At 49.5% G+C, this 26,482-nt stretch overlaps 1 protein-coding gene across 1 annotated transcript in view; it reads right to left on the bottom strand.

The window, feature by feature from the left end:
* The window catches only part of LOC142574986 (uncharacterized), a 119,044-nt gene extending 105,167 nt beyond the window's left edge, over window positions 1-13,877 (bottom strand). The window contains exon 1 of the mRNA XM_075683987.1: window positions 13,553-13,877. Within this exon, the coding sequence (XP_075540102.1) occupies window positions 13,553-13,790 (238 nt within the window). The 5' untranslated portion in view covers window positions 13,791-13,877. The remainder of the gene's footprint in view (window positions 1-13,552) is intronic.
* Between the last annotated feature and the right edge of the window lie 12,605 nt (window positions 13,878-26,482).

The raw sequence follows: 26,482 nt of genomic DNA, 5'->3' as shown, positions 1-26,482 counted from the left end.
TGCACATTCAGTTTTATTCATCATTCATTCCTCATGTCAGCGCCTGCTGCGCGAGCGTGGAAGAATGGTTGCGAGGCGTCGTGTGCGCGTCCTGGCTTGAAAACGATAACACATCCTCGATTGTTGAAGTTCCATTGTGAAATGATTCAACATTGAAGCCAGCTTATTGTACTGCTTCTTAGGAGATCGTTTTGTCCCTGGCATGTTTTATTCGTAAACGCCGACACTCAGCGCGCCTTTAACGTGCCGCTTGGAATTTCGGGCACTTTTAGACAACAACATCTAAAAAAGCTTTTGAGTTGGTCATTCTCAATGCGTTTAACAAAACAGACTCTGGTGTTGCGTTTCGCCTGCGACACGTGGTTTTGCCGGCGCGACTGCGGCGGGGCGGCAGACATTTTGGCCCGATCGTCGTCGCCGCAACGCTCATCGGCAGGTGTTTCCAGGCGCGACTGCGGCGATGCGACCGCAAAGGATCACCCTCGCATTCCAGTCATTGTGCCAGAACCAGGCGATGCGAAAGCAGGGATCATCCTCTCATTACAGTCATTGTGCCCGACCGGCAGCGCTACAACAGGGTGCTACGAGATCGTGCTCGACATGGTGCTACGGCAGCGCTACAACAGGGTGCTACGAGATCGTGCTCGACATGGTGCTACGGCAGCGCTACGACAGGGTGCTACGAGATCGTGCTCGACATGGTGCTACGGCAGCGCTACGACAGTGTGCGTCACCATTAGCCCATTGTACATTCACGTGCTCGTCTTTTGAGGGGTTCCTTCTTGCCCTCAACTGCGAGAGTATAAAAACAGCTGCCCCCGGACGCCAAAAAGAGGGCTCCGATTTCTTCTGTTGAGTGAAGTGCTCTCCCGTCTCTCTACGTCGGTCAAACCTGACCGCCAACTCTTTGCGATGTTAAAATAAACAAGTTGTTTTGTTGTTACCAGTCGACTCATGCTTTGCCGGGACCTTCGGATGCTTCCAGTTGTACCCCAGGCCGCCAGGCCAACGCTACCCTTGGGGCTTGCGACCCAGGTACAACCACGGGCGTCAGCGCCGAGTTCCCAACAGATCGTAACAGCAGTCCGATCCAAACATCTGGTTGGCAGCGGTGAGATCGCCTACGACTTCAAACAACTGTCTGCCAGCGGTGAGATCGCGACAACGGAGGCCAGCAGCGAAGAGATGCAGTTGACTGTATGCTGAGCAGCTCAACGACGATCCGGGAGCAGTGCAACGAGCCCTGTGTGACGACTGGTTGCCTGCAGCGGAACGACTGCGCGGAATTCCTGCCTGCGAGGTTTGGTGAGTGCGGGACTTTCTTCTTCTGAGCTTTGCCAGGCTTTTGTTAGTGTCAGAAACAGAGCTGGTAATTGTGGTTGTCGTTGCTGCCGGGTTAGTTTGCGGCAAGGCAATAGTAAGCAGTAGAGAAAGCAGCATTCAGAGCAGCCATGGATTTGAAGTCGTTGCGCAAACCGAAATTGTTGGAGCTTGCAAGAGAGTTGGGTCTGGATGTCTCAGACAAACTCAGAAAACCAGAACTGCTAAAGGCTATTCTTGAGTTAGAGGCTGAGGATGACGAGCTGTCGGAATGCCTTGAGACTATTGAGGAGAGGTCAAAAAGACAGGAGCGCGAACTTAAAGAGCAAAAAGAGAAACAGGAGCGCGAACTTAAAGAGCAAAAAGAGAAACAGGAGCGCGAACTTAAAGAGCAAAAAGAGAAACAGGAGCGCGAACTTAAAGAGCAGAAAGAAAAAGAAGAGCGTGACCGTCAACACGCTTTGGAAATGAAGCGTCTTGAGGTAGAGATGGAACGCGCTCGTAATGGAAGTCAGGCACACGGTGCAGGAGAACGCGTATTGTTCAAAATGACTGACCTGATGCGGCCGTTTAAGCTTGGAGAGGACATTGGTTTGTTCCTGGTTAACTTTGAGCGAACGTGCGAGAAGCAGGGGTTCTCTCGGGAAACGTGGCCACAGCGCTTGCTCACTTTGTTACCCGGCGAGGCGGCCGACGTAGTCGCTCGCTTGGATAGAGAGGAGGCAGAGGATTTCGACACAGTGAAATCGAGTCTTCTAAAAAAGTACCGGCTGTCTGCGGAGGCGTTCCGTCGGAAGTTTCGGGAAAATGAGAAAGGCAGAAGTGAGTCATATACAGAGTTTGCGTATAGGCTTATGTCAAACATGCAGGAGTGGCTCAAAGAAGAGAAAGCGTTCGGTGACCACGATAAAGTTCTGCAGTGCTTCGGGCTAGAACAGTTTTATAGTCGGTTACCGGAGAACGTGCGATACTGGGTCTTGGATAGGCCAGACGTTTGTACGGTGGCTAAAGCCGCTGAGCTAGCCGAGGAGTTTGTGACGCGTCGGGCTCGCGGAGCTAAGGACGGTCAAAAGGGTGAATTTGGCTCGAAGTTTGAGAGGCCGAAGTTCACGCCCATGAGATTAAAGGGGGACACGCGTAGTGAGGATGCGAGTGAAAGCAGTCCGACCAAACGTAAAGAGACGGCGGCAGCCAAACGCAGAAAGCGGTTCGAGATGAGGCGAGCGGGCGTGTGTTATACGTGCCAGAAGCCGGGTCACTTTTCGGCGCAGTGTCCGGAAACAACGCCAAAAGTTGTGTTTTTTTCAATAGGCAGCACTGACGAGAACATGAAGCTTCTCGAGCCTTACATGCGAGACCTCCTCGTGAACGGGAAAGAGTGCCGAGTGCTTCGCGATTCCGCAGCTACGATGGATGTAGTTCACCCGTCTTATGTAGAACCCCATATGTTCACGGGCGAGTGCGCGTGGATCAAGCAAGCCGTGGAAGCTCATAGCGTGTGTCTGCCAGTAGCAAAGGTGCTTATTGAAGGACCTTTCGGAGCGCTTGAGACAGAGGCGGCAGTGTCATCTATGCTGCCACCCCAGTACCCGTACCTATTTTCAAACAGGTCCGATCACCTCCTGCGCGAGAAGGGGCTTTTGTTTGGTGAAGCTAGTGTTCAGGCCTTAACCAGATCGAAGGTTCGGGAGCTCGCTGCAAAGGCGGTAGTTGCGGGGCCGACGTTATCAAACAACGAAAAAGGGTCAGAGGCGCAGCAAGCTGATATTCCGAGCACGCCCGAACTGAATAAACTTGAGTCTGTAACGTTAAAGGCGCCAGATACTGGAGAGGAAACGCCCGACGCGGGAAAGTTAGAAGAGCTATCTACTGATTTGCTCATCGCGCCTACGTCAGACGGACTTGATAGGTTGCTAAAAGTCAGCCGGACGGCTTTGATAGCCGAGCAAAAAAAGGATGGCAGCCTGGAAAACGTGCGCTGCAATGTCAAAGAAGGTATCGCCAGGAAAACTGCGCGTTTTGTGGAAAGAGGTGGAGTCCTGTACCGGAAGTATCTAGACCGCAGAGGAGTGGAGTTCGATCAGCTGATCGTGCCTCAATGCTATCGTCAGGATCTGTTGCGCTTGTCACACGGGGGTTCGTGGTCCGGACACCTTGGAGTTAAGAAAACTAAGGACCGTCTCTTGCAAGAGTACTATTGGCCAGGGTGTTTTCGGGACGCAGACCATTTCGTGAGGACGTGTGACACTTGTCAGCGGGTGGGCAAACCAGGGGACAAATCAAGGGCGCCGTTGAAATTGGTACCTATCATTACGGAGCCTTTTAGACGGCTCGTTATTGATACTGTGGGACCTCTGCCGGTAACAGCCACGGGGTACAGACACATTTTGACTGTGATCTGCCCAGCGACAAAGTTCCCTGAAGCAGTGCCGCTTAAAGAACTCAGCTCAGTTGAGATAGTCAATGCACTACTGTCCATATTTGCGCGGGTTGGTTTTCCTGCGGAAATCCAGTCAGATCAGGGCACAGTGTTTACTAGCGCTTTGACGACAACTTTTCTCGAAAGGTGTGGGGTAAAGCTGCTACACAGCTCAGTGTACCACCCACAGTCGAATTCCGTTGAGAAGCTCCACTCCGTCATGAAGCGCGTGTTGAGAGCGTTGTGTCTTGAACATCGAACTGACTGGGAGCTGTGTCTGCCTGGGGTGATGTTTGCTTTAAGGACCGCGCCGCATGCAGCTACGGGGTTTTCGCCAGCCGAACTGGTGTACGGTCGCTCGCTTCGATCTCCGCTTCGCATGCTTCGAGAATCGTGGGAAGGTAGGGGCGACGACCCAGTCGCGGTGGAGTACGTGCTTAAGCTCCTCGAACGCTTAAGAAGGGCACAGGAGTTGTCAGGTGAAGCAATGACAAAGGCCCAGCAGAGGGCCAAGGTTTATTATGATCGGACAGCCAGGGCCCGTCGTTTTGAGGTGGGCGATGAGGTCATGATATTGGGCACATCGCTAAACAACAAACTAGACGTGCAGTGGGAGGGCCCAGCACGAATTGTTCAGAAACTGTCGGACGTTAACTACGTGGTAAGTCTGCCAGGAAAGCGGAAAGCACAGCAAGTTTACCACTGTAATCTGCTCAAACCTTATAGACAAAGGGAAGCAGTGGTGTGCATGATGGTAAACGTTCCTGAAGAGCTTCCGGTCGAGCTTCCGGGACTAGGCTCAGTGACGAACAGGGAAGACACCGGTCAAGTCATTAGTGACCTTATCAGTAAAGCACCGCTGTCGCCCGAGCAGAAAACCGAACTACACCAGCTATTACAAGAGTTTCAAGGTCTGTTCTCTGAGAGGCCTGGTAGGACTTCTGTACTTACTCATGATATAGAACTTACCTCCCCAGAGCCAGTACGATCCAAGGCGTATCGGGTGTCACCCCGCCAGAGCGATATTATGGAGGCTGAGGTAAAGAAAATGCTACAGCTCGGTGTTATTGAGGCAGGTGAGAGTGATTATACCTCCCCTTTGATTTTAGTTGAGGTACCGGGCAAGGAACCTCGTCCTTGCGTCGACTACCGCAGGCTTAATTCCATCACTAAGGATCAAATTTATCCGATCCCTAACATCGAGGAGCGCCTTGAGAAAGTTAGTAGCGCTCAGTTTATTTCCACCCTAGATCTTGTCAGGGGTTATTGGCAGGTTCCACTTACAGAAGAGGCTAGTAGGTATGCGGCGTTCATTTCACCAATGGGAACATTCCGTCCTAAAGTGTTGAGTTTTGGTTTGAAGAACGCGCCATACTGTTTTTCAAGCCTCATGGATAAAGTGTTGCGGGGACAGCAAGAATTCGCTTTACCGTATCTAGACGACGTAGCGATATTCTCCGCATCCTGGTCTGAGCATATGGCACACTTGCGGGCAGTGCTAACCCGCCTGCGCGAAGCGGGCTTGACAGTCAAGGCTCCTAAGTGCCAGTTAGCACAGGCCGAGGTTGTCTACCTCGGTCACGTGATTGGTCAGGGTCGTCGCCGCCCCTCTGAAATAAAAGTGGCCGCTGTGCGAGACTTTCCGCAACCGCGCACGAAGACCGATATTCGGTCGTTCTTAGGGGTCGCCGGCTACTATCAGAGGTACATCCTCAGGTACTCTGATATCGCGGCTCCCCTGACGGATGCTCTAAGAAAGACAGAGCCTCAAACAGTCGTCTGGGACGAGACAAAGGAAAGAGCTTTTAGCGCCCTAAAGAGTGCCCTAACAAGCCAGCCTGTGCTACGATCGCCAGACTATACAAAAGGGTTCATTGTTCAGTGCGATGCTAGTGAGCGAGGCATGGGCGTTGTACTGTGCCAACGGGAAAATGGAGAAGTAGAACACCCCGTCCTGTATGCTAGTCGTAAGCTGTCCAGTCGTGAGCAGGCGTATAGCGCCACCGAGAAAGAGTGTGCGTGTCTCGTGTGGGCCGTTCAGAAATTGTCATGCTATCTAGCCGGCTCGAGGTTTATCATTGAGACGGATCACTGCCCTCTCCAATGGCTGCAGACCATCTCTCCCAAAAATGGCCGCCTCCTGCGCTGGAGCCTCGCTTTGCAACAATATTCCTTTGAGGTGCGTTACAAAAAGGGGAGTCTCAACGGTAACGCCGATGGCTTAAGTCGAAGCCCCTAACGTAGGAATCAGCCTCAAAATTGTTTGTTACTGATGTTTTTCTTCCTGAGGCAGGATTTTTTTTAACATATTGCTTTTGTTTAGTGTTTCAAAGTGATGATATGCTTTCTAGTGCAATTTTTCAATTTGTGGACGCGTTCTGAGTGATGCTAGACTACTGTAAGGAACTAGGCAGTGGTATAAAAAGGGGAAAGAGCCTGGCAGGGCTTAGTGAGGGTTGTGCCGTGCTTGCTGACTGAGCGGTTGAGTTTCAGCGTAGTTCTAACGCTTGCCGGGAACGAGAACAAAAATGTGAACTCTCCCGAAGTCACTTTGCAGTGTCCCGTGCGAACCTGAACGAGAGAACGAGGCCTTCTCTGTGCGCTGCGCTCAAGAAACGTCGAGGGACGCCCGACTTCGGTTATGAGCATCATCGAGCGACATCCCTCCGGACAGCGGATGCAGTCCCCTGTCCATCGGGATCTCCTTCCCCCGGCGGGGCGGTCTGTTGCGTTTCGCCTGCGACACGTGGTTTTGCCGGCGCGACTGCGGCGGGGCGGCAGACATTTTGGCCCGATCGTCGTCGCCGCAACGCTCATCGGCAGGTGTTTCCAGGCGCGACTGCGGCGATGCGACCGCAAAGGATCACCCTCGCATTCCAGTCATTGTGCCAGAACCAGGCGATGCGAAAGCAGGGATCATCCTCTCATTACAGTCATTGTGCCCGACCGGCAGCGCTACAACAGGGTGCTACGAGATCGTGCTCGACATGGTGCTACGGCAGCGCTACAACAGGGTGCTACGAGATCGTGCTCGACATGGTGCTACGGCAGCGCTACGACAGGGTGCTACGAGATCGTGCTCGACATGGTGCTACGGCAGCGCTACGACAGTGTGCGTCACCATTAGCCCATTGTACATTCACGTGCTCGTCTTTTGAGGGGTTCCTTCTTGCCCTCAACTGCGAGAGTATAAAAACAGCTGCCCCCGGACGCCAAAAAGAGGGCTCCGATTTCTTCTGTTGAGTGAAGTGCTCTCCCGTCTCTCTACTTCGGTCAAACCTGACCGCCAACTCTTTGCGATGTTAAAATAAACAAGTTGTTTTGTTGTTACCAGTCGACTCATGCTTTGCCGGGACCTTCGGATGCTTCCAGTTGTACCCCAGGCCGCCAGGCCAACGCTACCCTTGGGGCTTGCGACCCAGGTACAACCACGGGCGTCAGCGCCGAGTTCCCAACCGATCGCGCCAGCGGTGCGATCCAAACACTGGTAACACCAGTAGTCTGTAGACCAAGACGTCTATAGCCGTTTGTAGCCGTTTCGAGACGTTTTAAGAGTTTCTGTCTTTCATGGGACGTATGCCTTGAACTCACTTCTCCTTCCTCCTGAATCAAAGTAAACTGTGTATGCAACCACTCAAACGTATATCGTCTTTGCACTGCTAGTCTGCGTAATATTAAGAAGTCCCCATTTTCACTGGCATTGGTAGCGTTGACTTTCCTCCCACGCATTTGCCAAACTGTGTTGTAGTGAGACCTTTCATTAAGACAATTAGTAAATCAAATTATTTATCCTAGTGCACTACGCTCAATTTGCGTTATTGACTAAAATTTCGCGGATTCCTTAAATCGTTCCTATCTTCTACAAAAAAGGGCAACCTAAGCTAAAAGACTTCTTACCAGCACATTATCCACGCTAAGGGCATCACGCATCGCGCTTCGTGTGTACACTGCTGCATCAGTGGAAGACGGACTCAGTGACGCATAGCTCCTTACAAGGACACACTCGGAGGGTACACTTGGAGGTCCCACTTGGAGTTGAGGAACAGGCCACAATAATCCACATTGTCTAAAGCAACTTCGTTATAATAAATTACTGTACTGTATGAGATAGGCTGCCTTACAGAATCAAAATTCGCCAGCATGTTACGCTCCTGTAATATGTGAAGGTGAAAGCCTGCTGCACACGAGGTAATGCGCCGTCTCGCATCGTCGCGTTGCTCCTTTCGCAGTTCAGCTTCTTCGGCTCGTTTTCGACGCTTAGCTGCGGCTTCGCGCGCTCGTATAGCGGAGTCAGACTAGCGCCAGCGACGTTTCTCTTCGACTTTAGGTTGCATGCTTTCAGCAGGTGATTGGAATGTATGCTGTTCTGTGTTGTATGGGCGATTTCAATGAATCTATGCTCTGTGGTTTTAACTTTCCTTCGGGTTTGTAGCCTGCACCTTACGGGGGTATAAACATTGCTTACGGCGGTTTGAGCGGTTTACACGGTTACGTGCTTTTTTTTTTCTAGCATTCGACTGGACACTGCGTTTCTGTACTTTGTATCCGCGATTCCAGTGAATGTATACACTGTACACTTCACTTTGCTGAGTGATTGTAGGGCCTGCAGTACGAGGGGGGTGAGCCAGTGCATTTTTTGCTTGTTGGATGTGATGATGATGATGATGATGACGCGTTTATTTGAGGCCAATGGGGTATTGAGTTACTTAAGGCATTCACTGGAGAAAACGAAATCAAGCCACGGGGACACCTGTAGAATTCCTATCATGCCTCGCAGCCTCCAGGCATCGATCCCTGCAGCGTGACTGTCGCACTCGCAATAAATGGTGCAGCAACAAACCTAGCTCTAACTTCTCAATGGCAATCAGTGCAGGGCGGTACTGCAGTCGATCTTTACCGCCAACTGACAACAACCGAATTGATCCATATGTTGCATTCAAACCGCACTGCATATAAAGCACGCTTTGTGGGAATGACAAGCGTTGAACGTCGGTAGCTGTCTCTTTCTGCATGGCGCAGAGGAGGAGGCCTATAGAGAAGGTTGCAGTTCGAAAACACCAAGCCAGTGTATTTGAATTGTCTTGGTTTTATAAAGAGCGACTGTATACACACACACACACACACACACACACACACACACACACACACACACAAACACACACACACACACACACACACACACGCACACACACACACACACACATATATATATATATATATATATATATATATATATATATATATATATATATATATATATATATATTTATATATGTGTATATATATATATATATATAGAAAGCCTAGGCTCTGCCGCAATGAATATACTTAGTTAGACCAGAGCCTGAAGTGGTTCGTTGGAATGGCTCGTACCCGAAAAAAACGGCGTCTAGTGGAGTGGTTCAAATATATCAGCATCTAGACAAGCAAATCCTGGCTGTCCGGCGTGCCCGCTACCGGGCCGGTTGGCTAGACCTGCCGGTCCCGACGTGGGACTAGCCGGGTGCGCGACGAGTTCGCGTCCGCGCCGAAACTGAAATAAAGTTTCTTCACTCACTCACTCACTCACTCACTCACTCACTCACTCACTCACTCACTCACTCACTCACTCACTCACTCACTCACTCACTCACTCACTCACTCACTCACTCACTCACTCACTCACTCACTCACTCACTCACTCAAGTCGAGTGGTAAAGAAGAAGTTGACGAGTGCTACCAAAATATCATCATCAGGAACGGCTGCATACCAGAAAAAAAAATAATCTGCTGTGGCTCATACCACTGTAAGCAAGCAAAGATGCAATAGCTGTGTATAAATGAAGACACGAAAGAAAAAGGATGAAGGAAAGAGAGAAAGGAAACATTAACATCAGGAATGGTCATACCCCCAAGCAAAGATGCAATGGCTGAGTATGAAAGAAACGAAAAAAAGCAAGAACGAAATAAAGAAAGAAACAAAGAAACGATGCAAAGAAAGAACCAAAGAACAAAGAAGGGGAGAACGAACCAAGCAAGCAAGCAAGAACGAAAGAAAGAAAGAAAGAAAGAAAGAAAGAAAGAAAGAAAGAAAGAAAGGAAGAACAAAGAAGGGGTGAACAAACCAAGCAAGCAAGAAAGAAAGAGTGAAAGAACGAAAGTAAGACGAAAAGGAAGAAAGAAAGAACTGTTTGGAACATTGATAGCTCGCATATGTCATTGAGAAGGTAGACATACAGCGCCATAAGTTTACTTCCCACTGCAGCTCATGTCTTTCAAGAAGTGTGACCCCTGTGATTGGATAACTTAACGCATTGCCAAGTGGGCAGCAGGCTTTCGCCTTAACATTTGTAGGAGTCCAATACGCTGCCGATTCTTTCGTTTTTGCTCGATCAGCATTTTGTCAGTCCTGCGGCTGCTTGCTTAGTTTTCAATTGGGAAGTCTAATGAGTCTCACATCAAAAGTGATCATCTGACCGACCTATTTAAAAGTGCGTTTCCTGGGTTTGTGCCTGTATTGAGAGCGATGACGCATAATAACCCAAAAGTAAAGAGCACACATACCTATAAGCTTGTAGGTCACATGGCATACCTACCAGGCAAAGAGCAATTTACCTCACTAGTGTAGCGATTTGAGCGAGGTTAAACAAAAAAATATATGGGGTTTTACGTGCCAACACCACTTTCTGATTATGAGGCACGCCGTAGTGGAGGACTCCGGAAATTTTGACCACCTGGGGTTCTTTAACGTGCACCTAAATCTAAGTACACGGGCGTGTTCGCCCCCATCGAAATGCGGCCGCCGTGGCCGGGATTCCATCCCGCTACCTCGTGCTCAGCAGCCCAACAACATAGCCACTAAGCAACCACGGCGGATGATTTGAGCGATGTGGTACATCTTGACTTCACGTGTTTTGTGTAGGATAAACAACGACGAAAGCAGAGAGCGACGAGAGACAAAGCTCACAGCTCTACGAACTGTGAGCCCCCTCTTCTTCTTTTATTGGCTTTGGTCACTATGCGCTAGGTATATATGCGACTGTCAAAATATGCCAGCTCATGCCTCTTCTAACAACAAGGTATATGTTTGAATTCCTAGAATACAACAATGGTGTCCTGTAAACTGAAGATATTCAGCCCAAACTAAAGATATCGCATACGTGAAAATATATTTTTAGAGAACAGGACAAAATGCACGATCTCGCGGTAATTAGCGAAAAGCAATGTATGAGTTCCCGAAGGAGTGTACGGAAAAAGACAACGCAGAAATGTCCGCGTCAACGGAGAGCTGCGTCATCCGCCGAATTCTCTAGTGGCACACCGTCGACAAAATTTCCACGGCGAAGCCACGCTTCCAGGTAAGCGATCGCAGAGCCGATTTTATGGAAGCCCATAACCTCCACAGCAGCAGCCAGGACGTCCTTGTACTGCTTGAAAAAATGCGAGAATTCTTGGGAAAATTACTTCGCCCCAGTCGCTGGAGTGGCGCAGTGCTCGGCGTGGCGGAACTGGAACTCCCCGCACGTGTGTTGAAGGTCTCGTGGTGCTCGCCGTGGGACAGGGCAGCGCGTCGAAGGCCATGACGGCGGGCCCCTCGACTCCACGCGCGGAGGCAGCCACGCGCAAGCTGTGGGTGCACTCAAAGCGAGCCACGCCACCCTTGCGCCAGGAACCACCGCTGGAACACTGGCCAGGACTGCGCAGGGGTCGTGCGATGGTCAAGCTGTTGGCGGAGGCCTCGACAACAGAGGGCTGGTGGAGGCATCGCCTGGGATGAGGAGTCGTGCCAGCTGCGAGCTCGTTCCGCCTCCGGTGAGCCATCGTCTTGGTAGCTGAAGCGGGAACGAAAAGCGACGCCGTCGGTGCTCCAGCCGATCCGCGACCATTGTAACACGGGCCGTGTGCTCGGTGGTCCATTCCGCTGAAATATTTAGATTTTACAATACATCAGGATGTTAACATAAACGTTGCTTAAGATTAATTCGAAGTTAATTTCTTGTGCTGTATAATATTTTACCGGTTGCTGTATATCAGTGGCTGTATCGTTGCACGTCTGAGCTCAAGGTCACAGATTTGATACCGGTCTCAATGGCCGCTAAGGGCGAAATGCGAAACGCGCGAAACCCTAGCTGGTCTGGGGTGCAGGGTATCCCACTCCACCGCGCCTAATAATCAGATCATGCTTCTAATCATGTTAATAATCGGATCATGTTGTTTAACAAGATAGGTTCTTTTAATGAATTTAGATATTAAATGCCTAAATTACACAAAAGCAACAAGAAATGTAATCGTCACTATTTCCGAAAATATTTTGTTGCAGCCGAGTCTCCTTCGTTATAAAATTCAGAGCCGTTCCACTCTGTAAAGGTGGAACGGACCTGTATATCACTGTAAAGGAAATAAAATAAAATAAAACGACATAACTATATAACACAAGTATGCACGTTGTTAGGTTTCTTTGCATTTACGCTTATCTCCTGACCGCAGTCATCATGGCTTTATGGTCGCCATGACACACGGCTATGGGCTCTGGCCGTGCAGCCGGAGCGTGGACTGTCGTGCAGATGTTCTTAGCGAATATTAGGTCTATGCGCGGCTGGTGGGAGTGGTGGAGACATTGGTCTTGGGGTACCACTGAAGGCCGAACCGTTCCAAGAGAAACGCCAAGAACAATTTTCCGTCGGGGCGTGACACATCGACGGGCAAATCATCCACAATGGCGGCGCTCTTTGCGTCCACCCGGAGGATTGACCCAAACATGTCGATTACAAAGTCTTCAAGGTCCGTCGTTGACGTTCCGGGATGAACGTATACGGTGGCGACAACGATTCCCTCCTCAGTCAGTACGGAGCAGGAGTCGGCATATCTCACGGAAAGGCTTAGGCCGGTCATCGGTAAAGCATAGGGCGCAGCGGCCGCGCTGTCATTGCTTGCGTAGATCGCAATGCAAAAAACCATCATCCATCACCCGTTTTCACATGTCTGGCCTCAAACAGTGCTGGAACACATACGCTGATAGAATTTGCCTTATGCTTAAGCTATTCTACCTCTATTGACGCCGCCAGTATTTTTGCCTACGCCATGACGAAACGATGAAAATTTGCCTAAGACTGCTCGGCTGTAATAATGGTATAACTGGCACTTGACTGCGAGGAGCATATTCACAAAACTACCATTACGCCGGAACTGCTCGGGGGCCGATGCCAACCGATCATAATTTCGTACATTTTATTACCGAAGGCGGCCTTCACAATGCAAATACGACCTTACCAGCGAAAAGCCGCCGCTTGCTGGGCTGCTGCTTAAAAGCATCATAGAGAGTCCGATAAGGCTACCACACACACACACACACACACACACACACACACACACACACACAAACACACACACACACACACACACACACGCACACGCACACGCACACACACACACACACACACACACACACACACACACACACACACACACACACACACACAAAGAGATGCCAATGTTACAGGTAGATTGCGGAGTGTGCTCTTTTTGAGTTTGTCTTTTTGCTGTGACTGGAATACAGATATATTACTCTCAACTTGCCCAGGAACAAGTTTGAGGAGTCTACACACCCAGTGTACAAATCACCTTCAGGTTTCTCTGACAATTACCACTAAGTCAGAACAAGTATTCGAAATTCCGCTAAAATCACTATTGCGACAGTTTCTGCAGGCCTCGATGTGCGGTGCCATCAAGAAGAGCGCCACTTGTCGACATAGCACTGCATCTAAAGGCTACCTTTTCAACATTCTCTCTGAGAAAGACTTTCCTTTCGCTTGCAGAACACGTGCGAATACTCACCTGTCAGCTGTTCCGTCGACGAAGGCGCGTGGGCAACCATCCCCGGACCAAAGGAACGCCGACACGTGACAGCCGCCAATACGAAAAATCCCGCGATGCCTGCCGTGTATCGTGTGCCCATAAGAAGGTTGAGACCGGGCGTAGCCTTGTGTGGACCCTGTTGCTGATCGCTGAGCGAGGCCGCGTCTGTCGTCTTGCTGAGCTGCGTGGCGAAATCCGCGGGCAGTCGTCGTTGCATCCTTGTTTAGACCCGGGGCGCCCGATTGAGAACCTAGCTCCATGATCGACACGAGGCGTCGCTACAGCACAGCTCGGCGCTGGCAATAACCCGGCGGTAAAGCAGGCCTTGCCGGTGGGCCCGTCCTACAACCTAGGCGTATTTTTTAACATTAAAGGGATACGGACACAAAATCTGAACATTTTACGATAATACAGAAAATGAGTCCTCAGTGTGCGAGTACACCGAAAACAAGTAGTCACTTCGCTCATTTTTCAGCGGATGGCTTTATTTTTGGCGTTTTTGTGAGCGCGCGCAACGCCGCCCGGCCCAAGCGAGTTGGAAGGCGTGACGTCACGACACCCCCGTCGGATAGCCAGCCGGCCGGCCACGGTCATTCGAGGTGCGCCGCCGCCGCAATCGCGAGCATGGATTGGGGTTCTGGTGCCTCTACCAGCGATGAGTACACGTCTGTAGATGAGGGCCGTTCCAACTTAGCAAGAAATATAATCGCTTACGGTTACGAGCCTTCCGCGTCAAGCGGCAAAGAAGAGCAGGCGGCCTTGAACGTGCCGGTCAGGCAGTCCGGGCCCGCAAAATAGTAATTTCTTTTTCCAGTAAACTTGAAGTGCAGCAGCAGCAGTTCCTAAAATTATGTTACGTAGGATGCAAAATGCCTAGTTTCGTGACCCGCGTTGAGGCAGAAAGGGAGCTATTACGGCTGAATCGTAGGTAGCGTAGCTCGTCGCTTTGTGCTTACCTACGCTGTCGGCTTTCGATCGCTGTACACTTCGTTTTTACGCGACGAGGCACGGCATGTGTAGAATTTTCCAACCGTTTCATAGCCCTTTGTTTAAGGCTACTTTCACATTCACGCCATTAGAAGCCATTTACTGGTTGGACTCGTTGATATGGGCGGCTGCGCTAGGGACCCGTCGACCAGATCACTTAGCTACATCGATTCTGTGGCCATAGACAAAGGAAAGTCTTTAGCTGTGACATTTAATGGGGAAATGCTGCGCGAACAACCAAGTCATGAAACCCGACGCATGATTATGCAGAGACCTATGAAAATCCGTAATTTTTTCCTTGAGGTTGAAAAGCAACGTGTGAAACGGCAATGTAGATAAATGTGCTGCGCATTTTAGATTACTACACATGTATGCTGTTGTCTGGCGTTCATTCACTGGCTGTGTTTTGTATATTTGATCAATTAAAAGAGCGCTCGTATGCTGTCGTTCAATATTAGACGCAGCGAGAGTGCACACAACATGACTATTTTGTTTTGTGATAAACACATGCATCCGCAGGGTAAACAATTTCTGTCACAAGCCGAGAATATCTGTTCTTGCACAGCCAATGAAAGGGTAATTTCCCTTCTTTCAACAGGCACTCCTGCGGTCACCGCTGCGGCTACATGCATACAGAAAGAGAGAGGGTCTGTTGCAAGAACAACAAAAGTTGGCGAACACAGCTAACAGTTAGGAATGCGTCACTAAGCACCCGCTCTTTGAATTGTATTGCCTCAACAGGAGCCTTTTGAGCACAGCCGGGCTAGCCCGGTCGCATAAGCATCGTTGACGAAGTGGTTCGCGCAAGTGAAGCCATTTTTTAGAAGTCTCCATGCTGGGTGTGGTGGCTGACAGGCACGTATGCAAAGTTCACGCACCTTGTCTCTGGGAGACGCGCGCGACGGCGTGTCACGACCGATAATGCTGTTATAACAGCCGTGGGCGCAGTAATGTCCGGGCATTTTCTTCCGCTACGAAGAATGCTTCAATACCGATCGACGACCGTGCGAACACGCGTGTAAGATGCACCACCTGCATGGAGCGCTGACGGGGATAATGTTTCAGACAGACCACGTGCGAACATAGCCGACGGCGATAAACAAACGCTGCAAGGGACCGACACTCCGGAAAGACTGCGCCGGCTGTGGCTGACCTTGGCCGCGCGCGCGCGGGCACGCGGGGGTGTCATGACGTCAAGTTTCAGCTTCTCCCGGCGGCCGCTTGGATGCAAGGCGCAACAGAAAATCGCAAAAGAAAGGTGTTTCTGGTTCTTTTTTAGAGCGCAGCTCTGTGGTGTCCGTTCCTGGGTTTCGCGTCGGCGTCGTCGTCGGCCTCGTAACCAGCTCCGCCCCCCTTTCATCCCCCCAGCGCTAGCAGCGATCGACTGATACCGCTGGATGCCGCTGACGCCGCTAGAGAGTCAAGATAACGTGACTGCATAGAACACCGTCGCCGCCATGCAGAAAGAGGAGGAAAGGGTCCCCCCCCCCCTGTTCTTGTGTGGCGGATAGGGTGCTCTTCAGTTGCCGACGCGCCGGTTATTCGTTGTCCCTGAAACCAACTCCGCAGCCGGGGTTGACTCACTATCGGCGTCAGCGGCATCAGTCAGTCGCTGCTATCTCTTCCCTCCTCCCTTTATCGTGTTGTCCGCTTGCTGCGCGCGCTTCTGCCCCCATCGTTTGCCGCTGGGTGTACACGCCGCCCCCCTCCCCCCTCTTCCTGCGAGTCTCCGGTTGTCAAAGCGCCGGCTCGAACTTAGTTCCTTTCTTCGCTCCTCCTCCAATGCCTCCTCCTCCTGTGCGGTGGCAATCAGAGAGCCAGATCGGTGGCGGCGGATCTGTATATGTGCACCGCCCGAGCCGAAATTGCCGCTGCCGTTCGCCCTGTGCGGTGGCAATCAGAGAGCCAGATCGGTGGCGGCTTGACATAAAGACAAACATCAATTTCCTAACACTTATGCGGGAGAACATCCCGTTCCTCTCGCTCGTAACGCGTCCCACGGCTGTGACAACCTCGCGAGGCACTTGTATACATCTCGTCTTTGAGAATCAAGCATTGGTGTACCAAGTGGAACATATATCAGTCTATTTCTCCGACCACAAAGCTTCCTTCATGACTGTCAAGAACTGTTAGTGGAGTCTTTGTTAAAGGAATACGTGTGAAAAATAAAAAAAAAAATTCTGTGATAGCGCATACATGTGTTGCTCGATTTCTTTGCCTCAATCTATCGAAAAGGTGAAACAGCTTATTTGCTGCGCTCAAATTTCGCATTAGGAAGTAACGTAATCGTCGGCAATCTTTTTCTAAGCAGCTTGTTGTATTCGTCATTTTTAACAGTTCAACTTTTGTTCTGACGCAGAAAACCACCCACCAATTTTTGTGTCCGTATCCCTTTAAGCACTGCGGAACGAAGAAACTAGTTGCTGGCAGACGGCAGCAGTGCGCGTGGAAAATGGCGGATGGCGCGCAATGCACGAGACAGCTGCCTGCTGCGTTCTTCATTTTCTTCTACTCACCCGCGTCAATCAGATACGAGGAAATATCTTGCAAAATTACCTCTTATCGAGAGGACAAGATGTATGCAAAAAAAAAAAAAGCACAGGTTGATTGATGTCAGTGTGCGTTGCATACGGTGCATTATTACAAATAAATTGCAAACACCACGGGGGCCGCACATTGATGGGTGGGAAATGCGAAAATTAAAGAACCCCAATTGTTCCAAATTTCCGGCGTCCCCCTCTACAGCGTGCCTCGTACATAAATCGTGGTTTTTATGAATAAAACTCCGTATATAAAGTGCAAAATCTATGTAACTATTTGACTATAAATCCTAGCTATCACGTACCGAGTGGCCCTCTACCCGTTTTCTGAAGCTAAAATACGCTGTTTAGATCGACAAAAGATGGACGTGTTTTACAGCGAAACTGTTTACGCGGACCCTCAGCCGTCGTTGTCGGACTTCGCTAAACAGGTTCCGCGTGACTTAGCGGGAGAGGAAAAGAAAAGCTCAACAGGAGGAAAAGGGTTGTAGAGTCCTATTTACCCACGTGAGAATTCAATCTTATACGTGAAACTTATACGACTCTCAGAAGCTGCATTTTCGGCGATGGCGCCAGATTGGCATGGAATTTATCGACGATTGATTTCGCCCTGCCGCGAAAGAAACAAATGTTATGCTGGAGGTTTGCGTACAACAAACGGGGCACTGCGATTGAAACGCGATACTATAGGAGCGCGTGGCTGCCGGCACTTCTTGCGCCAGCAAGGTGTGCAGGCAGCCGCGTCAATCATCGAACCAATCCAGCCAATCGCCTAAACGATTGCAGCGACCGCATTTCCAGTGGTGGGCCATGCGCCCAATATACGGAGCTTTGGATTAGTGGTTCCAAATAAATAAATAAATAAATAAATAAATAAATAAATAAATATAAAAATAAATAAATTAATTAATAAATAGAGCCCTCTGAAAGCATGCGCACACCGCGAAGCAAGCAAAAGCGAAAATGAGGGGAAAGGATGGTAAAACAAAAGTTTACAAAGTAGACTGCTTGCGAAGCTTAGCTGCATGGTGGAACAATCGGTGTAACAAAGCTTCGCGGTTCGACCATCTTCACGGAGTGGAAAGGGCGGCGATTCTTTCGACACTGTAAAATTGCTCACGCTTAGCAAGCGTGAGCGTCGGCAATTTTTCGCACGCTTGTTCTAAGCGTGCTGTGCTTTGACGCTAAAAAAAAAAAGATCACCCTTCCTAAGCATGACTCGTGGGATGCGCAACGCTTGCGAAGCGTGAGTGAAGGCTATTTTTTGCCCGCTTGTTTTAGGCGTGGTGCGCTTTCACGCTAACCGCTCACGCTTGCCATCCGTGACTGGCGACCTTCCTAAAGCTTAGTGAAGATGAAAGAGAGGATTTTACTTGATGCGGCATTCTCCTAATCTGTAAGATGCGTTTCTGGCCGTCAGAAACCATTTAAGAAAATAGCTAAAAGGACCATAATATTTGCAGTACTGTATTTATGGGCTTGGCGGCAGCTTGGAGAGTATACGCAGATGTGCGCCAGTAAATAGCTAATTACAAAAACGAACGTTCAATTTTCATGTTGCACATGTGAAAACTGTAGGGAACACTGCACTGTGGCAGCATAACGTGAGCTTGGTATCTGCACTATGAATACAGTATGCGGTTTATAGTTCAGGTAGTAAGCAAAAAGAAAATAAAAAGACAAGCTTTCATTAATTCACTGGCTACTGTCTGTATGTTGTACCGAACGGCACATATTGCGTGCTTACGCACAGCTCAAGACCGGCAATGCGTCACTGTAGCTGTCGACTTCACGGAATCGGTGAGTGCATCAGCGCTATTGCGTAAACAGTACAGTTGGTGGTGCTCTGCTATCAGCTCTTCTAGCTCACAGGTTGTAAAAGCGTTAACAGTTGTTGACCAACAACACTTGAGTTATTTGAGCTGAAAGCTCGAGGCATCGCGCAAGTTCTTCCCGACTGCGGGTGGCAACAGCGGTTGCAATGCGGGAGCAGAGTGCAGAACCAAAGCGAGTGCGCCGCTCGCCGAGGCGATAAGCTGCAAGTCACACTTAGAATAGCCCATAGGGTAGTCGCTTTTTGAGACGGAGAACTGAAACTTGATCTCTGTTAGTGCGTCATTAAGTTGCCGTCGCGAATAAATACCTTCTCTCTTCATGGCGACGCGCACTAACCGAGCGACTTCTCTAGGAATGATCCCTTCTAGCAGAACATGCCTGAATAGTATCATACAAGACTGCTTTAGTTACTCGAAAATGCGATAAAATTCTCAGCACTGATATGCCATTGATCCCATACTCCATCGATAATCTCTTCGTTTATTTTCTTTGTCATCTCGAGCGTTTTCAATGGTCTTCAGCTGACTTTCAGTCCCATTTTCGCCTCTCAGCGCACCCTTTGAGGGATATTTGTCGTTGGATATCTCTTTTGACAGCAAAGAACACGTTCTGCAGGAACGATAGACATTCGGACTAAACGATTCTTTGAACCCAACTATATTACTTGATGCAAGGGCGTCGCCTGTGAAGCGTGCGACGAACCCATGAAACAGTTTTTTGCCGCTTGATGTATGAAACTCAATGCCATCAGTCGCTAACCGTTTCAGGACACCAATAGCGTCCATCAGACGCTCGCATTTAGCCTCGTATGATTTCAGAGAACGTGCGTGACCTACGGCAAGAAAATGTATTTGGTTTACACTTGAGCGTAGATTAGTAGACAGATTCAAAATTGAGATGTAAAAAAAACGGTAAGCTTCCACCTTGGTTTGATCCTACGGGGCTAACAATTTCAAAGTCACCCCAGTTAATACTATGGGGCAATTACGTTCCCGCGGTGGTTTTTGATTACTGGATGGGAGGAAACCCACATTTCAACGTGCATATGGCGCTGGCTAGATATCCCACGGCTAGATCGAGTACACAATAATACCTAAGTTAGTGGACCGATAGGTGTACGCGTCGCCGTAGCACAATTAGTACTTCAACGCACGCCGCTTGGTTGGCGTTTTTTCTCCCACCGGCGACTAGTTATCTCTTCGTCCACTTTATGTATTTTCCTTTTTCTCATTATTGCTTACATTTACACTTCAACAACAGCTAATCACCCCAACGCTTTCCTTGGCTTCATTGGCCTGTTGGCTTTATATATGGTCGTGCATATATATATATATATATATATATATATATATATATATATATATATAACCCTGTGTATATGTGTATGTGTCTGTGTGTTTCTAAAGTAACTTTTGAAATTGAATTGAAACTCATTTATTCATAATAGATTACAGGTTCTAAAAAACAATAATATATAGAAGCAGGTCCCATAGTCAATGACTGTATCGGGACTTCCTGTTAACTATAAATATACTCTTTCTAAAGCAACGAGGAGCACCACATGGAAATCATATACAAGGAAACATGGAAGAAAGTAAGCAATGGAGCATACAAAACGAGATGTACTTGTGAATTTGGGCGTTACAATAAATCTAACGCAGGAAATTATGCAATCGCTAAGAACAAATGCAGTAAAACTAAATGAACTAAAAGAAATTTATAGTAACGGACAGAAAAAATATAATGCAGAACATTTCACCGTACACAAGTCCGGCGTCCCTTAATAGCATAAATCCCGAGATTTATCCGAATTGTTCTTGCGTGGCCTGTGGTGAGGTTGCTACTTTGCCTCATATGTTATGGGAGTGCGGGTCGCTGGGCCCGAAGTTCACCAAGGAAGAGTGGGAAGCGCTCCTGCGAAGTCGCGTCTTTGAGGACCAAATCCTGGCCGCCCGCGATTGGGCTGGCAGACCAGATCTGTCAGTCGTGTGATTAGCCGGGTGCGCGTTTTATCGCGTTTTGATGGACCCAATAAATGTTTATTCACTCACTCACTCACCCAAACGCGCAACAATATAAACAACAACAAAACTTTTAAAAAACTTCAAAAATTGTATCCAAAGCGTGCATCACGCATGTTCAAAGCTTAGACTTCTGAATTATTGCGCTTCTAATAAAACATGCGGTTGAATTGATTGCACGAATTACGACACTTCTAGCGCTCGTCAAAAATGAAGTTACATATACACGAATTAACCATTGCCTGTAATCAAATTTATCTTCTCACACTGCACACGTATGCATTGGCATAGCATTGTGGACAACCGTACGCCTCCAATTGTGCCTCATATTACGAATTACGTTTATGCGAATGACACTCGGATACAATCCACGGAAATCGCGAACCGACAGTCAGGATCATAGCTGTAGTAGTATTTATTTGTGATCACAAGTTTATAGAACCAAATAGTTTTCATCTCATAAGTTTATAATAACTTAACTTCCTGTCGATGTAAAACTGATGCTCTACATACCATTCTCACGGCACGGTGCCTTGAGACTTCAAGTCTCAAGGCACCATGCCTGCTACTGCCACCATGAAATTTCCTGCCGTCAGTGACTACGTAGTGACTAATAACGACTCTGTTACGAGTTTTCGGTAGCGGCAGCTATACATTAACGTAGCTATTATGTAGGTGAACGTATTTACTCATGCTACCGAAACGGTACCGTCCACGATGCTGTTATCTATACCTGGGTATTGGTGCTCTCCTGTGGATTCTTTCTTACCCCCTGCCCTCGCTAATGCAGTTATCAACATCTCTCATCCTTGCCGGATTCAATGGTGTGGGTGCAGAGGAGGCTTTACTTAAGCCCGTTCAAAGCCCCGACTTCAGGTTTGATGGCACCATACCTGCGACTGCCACCGTGATATTGCCTGCCACATACAATTACATGGCCAGCAACAACGACCATTCTACAAGTGTTAGAAAGCGGCAGCGACATACAGACGTAGTTATACCTGCGTGAATGTACTTGCTGTTGCTCCTGAAATATGCGCGCCTAAGGTGCTATTCCCTGGCACTGGCTGCAGCGAACACCACATGCACCCAACTCAAACTGCCAAGTTACTCAATTTGGCAAAGAATCAGTTTGGGTGATGGCCCTTTGGGTAGCGAGTTCAACTCCTTGCAGCTACAATGTGATGCTATGGCCTTCTTGAGAAAAAACTTTCTTCTTTGTTAACCCTTTATTGCGAGTGATTTCATTATACTTCAGAAATCCTTATTGCTATACGGATTTTATGAAAATCTTTTCAGCTCTGCTAACGATACCATCATATATATCGGTTAGACTTTGCGTTACTGCACACCAAAAGAATTCTGGGTCGTTAAGGTCAAGCACAACGACGCGCTAAGAACAAAATAGATGTCGCGCATTAAACGAAGAGAACGTGTTATTTTCGCAGAAAAAAAACTGAATAAATACTCTCATCACTGCGACCAATATGCTGCATTAATGTTGGCATCCCAAGAAATGTGTAAGAAATATCAACAAAAAGTTTATCTGCAGCTACAATTGCGACGTACGGCTCAAAAATGACCACACTAAAGATACGTTGTCGAGGAAAACAACACTGAATAGAAGCGAAGGTGATTCCATGCAATATTCAGCGCTACTACAAGAAATTTACATGCAATAATTGTTCGCTTTCAAACTTGATCATGACTAATGGTGTCATCATATATGAACATGGCAGTAGAGGCCAGAGCCTGGAAACGGGCTTTTCGAGTGCCACTCCCAGTGCCACGAGCCAACCGCGCTCAAGCGCATGTTGCTACAAACCTTTTGTCAAACAAAAACTCATTAGCGTGCATTACAGCACACGAACGATACAATGATCATAAGTAAAACGCCACACTTAATATTCTGAGTTTCTCTTCGTCTACAGCTAGTACTACGGCTTAGATATCTCCAGCACTATTGAACGGCCAGCCGTAATGCAGCGCCGCCGGATTCGCTACAACATGCAATCTCAGCGAGGTGTACAGTGGCGCATGACCGCAGTCATATCTTGCGCATTTAATAAAGGCACCGCTTTTACGTTAGCTTCATCCAGTTATCGAATTTAATTTCATTCTTCTGGTGAGTGGATCGATCGCAATAGCACTTAAGTTTGCCCTGGCGACACCAGCGATTACCATGAAGTTCATGTCCTGGTACCGTTGTCGTCGACTAATGCCCTCAGCCAATTCGGCTTCGGTCAGGCCACCAGTGGGGACATGTTAACGAGCAGCCAGCCGCTCTCGGGCGCCTTCCTCAGTAGCGGGGCTGCCATCTGAGCGGTGTGTACCCGGATGGCAAGGCGAACCCCTTCGCTAATGCGGCACACGCTCATCGCGTGGTAGCTCTGCTCGTAGCCGCTGATGGACAAGATCGTGAAATTTGTTTCTAGGCCTCGCGGCCCGTCCTCGGCGGGTTCTGGGCGCGTTCCGGCAACACCGCGTCGAACGTGACATGGCTGAGGGTGCTACCCTTCGGCAGCATGTCACTTATGGCGGTCGCCACGCGGTGATCGAACGTCCAGCCGCCAAAAAAGACGGAGCACAGGCTGGGGCTCTTGCCGATAGCTCTTCGCTGCGTCCCGGCTTGAGAAGTCGGCGTGGCGAAGTCCAGCGCTGCGTCCCGGGGGTAGCGCCATTCGGTGAACACGGTGGACAGCAGGACGGCCACGTTACGGTAGATCACTCGACCCATCCGAACCACGAGACCCGATATGTCGGCGTTTCCGTCGTAGAATCCGTGATCTGGTTCCTGGTACCCAGACCGGGGAAGAAAAAGGGGTGGCTCAAATGTGGCGTGCGAGATCTTGGTGCCGCACTGCAGACAATCGATCAGGTCGTCGGTCGTGGCATCGCAGCCGCTGAACTCTGCACTGCGTCTCAGGTTTCTCTCGCCGACTTCCGTCCAGAAATTAGGCAGTCCCGTCTGCATCACCGTGCCGAGGCTCGGCAGCTCCAGCGTCCAGTACACCGACTGGGAATCTGGAAGCCCCAAGCCGCCACCACCGCTAAGACATGTCTGGCTGAGTTTTAGCTTCTTGAGCGTCGCATTTTCCTCGATCGCGTTCTCTGGCAAGCTGTCAACATGCACCAAACAACTGCTGATGTAAATTTGGGCGAGCGTCGCATTGTGCCAAATATCAGGCGAGACAGACAACTGGTTGCCTGGGGACGCGGCGGCGCATGTGCCCATCGGTGTCTTCCCTTTCGCGCTGAGTCTAAGTTCGCTGGATAGGTTCGGGATGTCTGCGTCGTTCTCCTCGAAGTTCCGCATCTCGAACTTTCTGAGCAGCTCGCACCGATCTACGATAGCCCGAGAACCCGTGAGTGCAGCGAACACGTGGGGCGTACTGCGTTTACCCGGTGCACCGCGGCTCACGACGAGCTTCTCGATGACCAGGCTACGGGACACCAGTTCGGACAGCACATAGCAGCAGTTGACCACTTTGATCACCTTGCCGACGTGGATCTCGCGCTGACCACGATGCGTGGCACAGCAGCGTATCAGCGCCTCACCATCGGACACGTCGCTCCTGTTCTCAAGGAAGACGAGTACGCGCATGACCTCGAACCTGTCGGGCAGTTCACTCGCCTCGTGAAAGCCGACGCTCGAAAAGCGGATGCTCCCAGTCTCCAGCATGTTGAGCGCGGTCACCGAGCGGCGGAGCGAGTCAGTCAGATTCCTAGGCGGGCAGTCATCCAGCAGGTGGTAGCAGAGCTTGGAGTGCCTCAGTTTTCGGCTCAGTTGGAAGCTGTTCCGGAACAGAAACTGATTTGCTGACATGTGCCACTCGCAGAGCTCCACGAAGTTGATAGAGTGGTAGTCCATCAGCAGCCTGTGGACCAGCACGAACGAGTGCCTTTGCTGCAAGTTGTATGCTGCAAGAACAACACCCCTGCACAAGCAAGACGCGGCCAGCCTTCTTTTCCGCAGCTCGATGTTGACGACCCCCAGGGATTTGTTGCACGGGGACCGCTGGGAAAGGAAGCCGCCGCTGTCGGCCGCGATGGCTGTGCACGACTTGCCGAGGTCCACCCGGGGATGGCGGCGGATTATTCGCAGGCAGCGAATGTAGGAAACGAGCTCGTTCGCCGGCGAGCATAGGCCGGGACAGCTTCCGACCAGGCAGTCGGGGTACTCTCGTAGGCGGCCTCTCCATGGTGTCATCATGCAAACCTGGGGACAAACATTCGTCGGGCTCGTACGCCTGTCTGCTTTTCGCCTTGCACAGCGATAACATGTCGTTTTTCTGGTACGTGCTGCAATCCCGAATAGGAAGCTGGACGCGCACGGGCAATCACTAAGGAGCTCTCTTTGAAAGACCTACCCAGAAGTTGCTTGTTTGTTAACAAAGAGGTCTGGCGTCGACTAGTGCATGCGAAAGTAGCAGACGAATACACAGGCTTTGCGCTATTTGGCATTTGTCTTGTTCAAGAATAATGTATCGGCCTGCATGTTTAGAACAAAAAAAAAATGAAATAAAGGATTCTACGTGCCGAAACCAGTTTCTGAGGCACGCGGTAGTTGAGGACTCCGACAAATTTCGACCACCTGGGTTTCCTTTTCACCTAAAGCTAAGAACACGGGTGTTTTCGCCCCCATCGAAATGCGACCGCGTGCGCAGCAGCCCAACACCATAACCACTGACCAAGCACGGCGGGTATTATTCGAGCAAGAACTCAGGTGTATTCATCTGCTTTCCGAGAAAGTGGTCGTGCGTATACAGTTTGCCGAAAAATGTGTGGCCTGTCCTGCAAATGGCGGCAAAACGGCCTTATTATCACAACCTACAGCATATCTACTTGCTATATGTTTCGCGGTAGCGAGACATTTGGACCGAAGCTGCCGCAGGCGTTTGGCCAATCAGGGGTGAGAACCATGCTGATGTAAATGAACTTTTGTAGCGTGTCACTCGACGTCAGAGTATTACCTGCTCTGTCTCACAGGCACTATCGAGCACTAGAGGACGCCTTGTAGCGACCCCTCCGTTGTCAGGTAACTGCGAAACGTAATTTTGGGGCGTCGGACGCTTTCATTTCAACCGTAACTGCGTTAAATACGTAAGTGACATTATTATGTAAGTAGTGGTATTGGCCTGTTTTGTCCGTGCCTTGCCGTGGCGTAAATCAAATCCGCGCGCCAGCCGCGGCTATTTTGAAGCACAATCAACTTAACTTCAAATGTGATGTGGTATGAAAGCAACTACGCCGCATTATTGCGTTTTTTTATTAGCTTTGCCTGTATCTAATGCACAGTGAGTTACTTGACGCTGTACGATGTGCATTTGGGTCCGCGGTTGACACCTTGCTTAAAGACGGACTACAGAATGATTTAACATAGTGAGTTCCTCTCGGTTACATGGAACATGCGTTCCGATTAATTCTTTTCGTATGAGGATGCTACTTTGAAGTCGAGCCTGCAGTTCGAATTTCGTAGCAATCTTTTCGTCATCTAAGAAACGAATAATGCAGCCACCACCAAA

Source organism: Dermacentor variabilis, chromosome 1 (assembly GCF_050947875.1).
Source record: "Dermacentor variabilis isolate Ectoservices chromosome 1, ASM5094787v1, whole genome shotgun sequence".
Taxonomy (NCBI): Eukaryota; Metazoa; Arthropoda; class Arachnida; order Ixodida; family Ixodidae; genus Dermacentor; species Dermacentor variabilis.
This window is presented reverse-complemented; position numbering and strand designations above follow the sequence as displayed.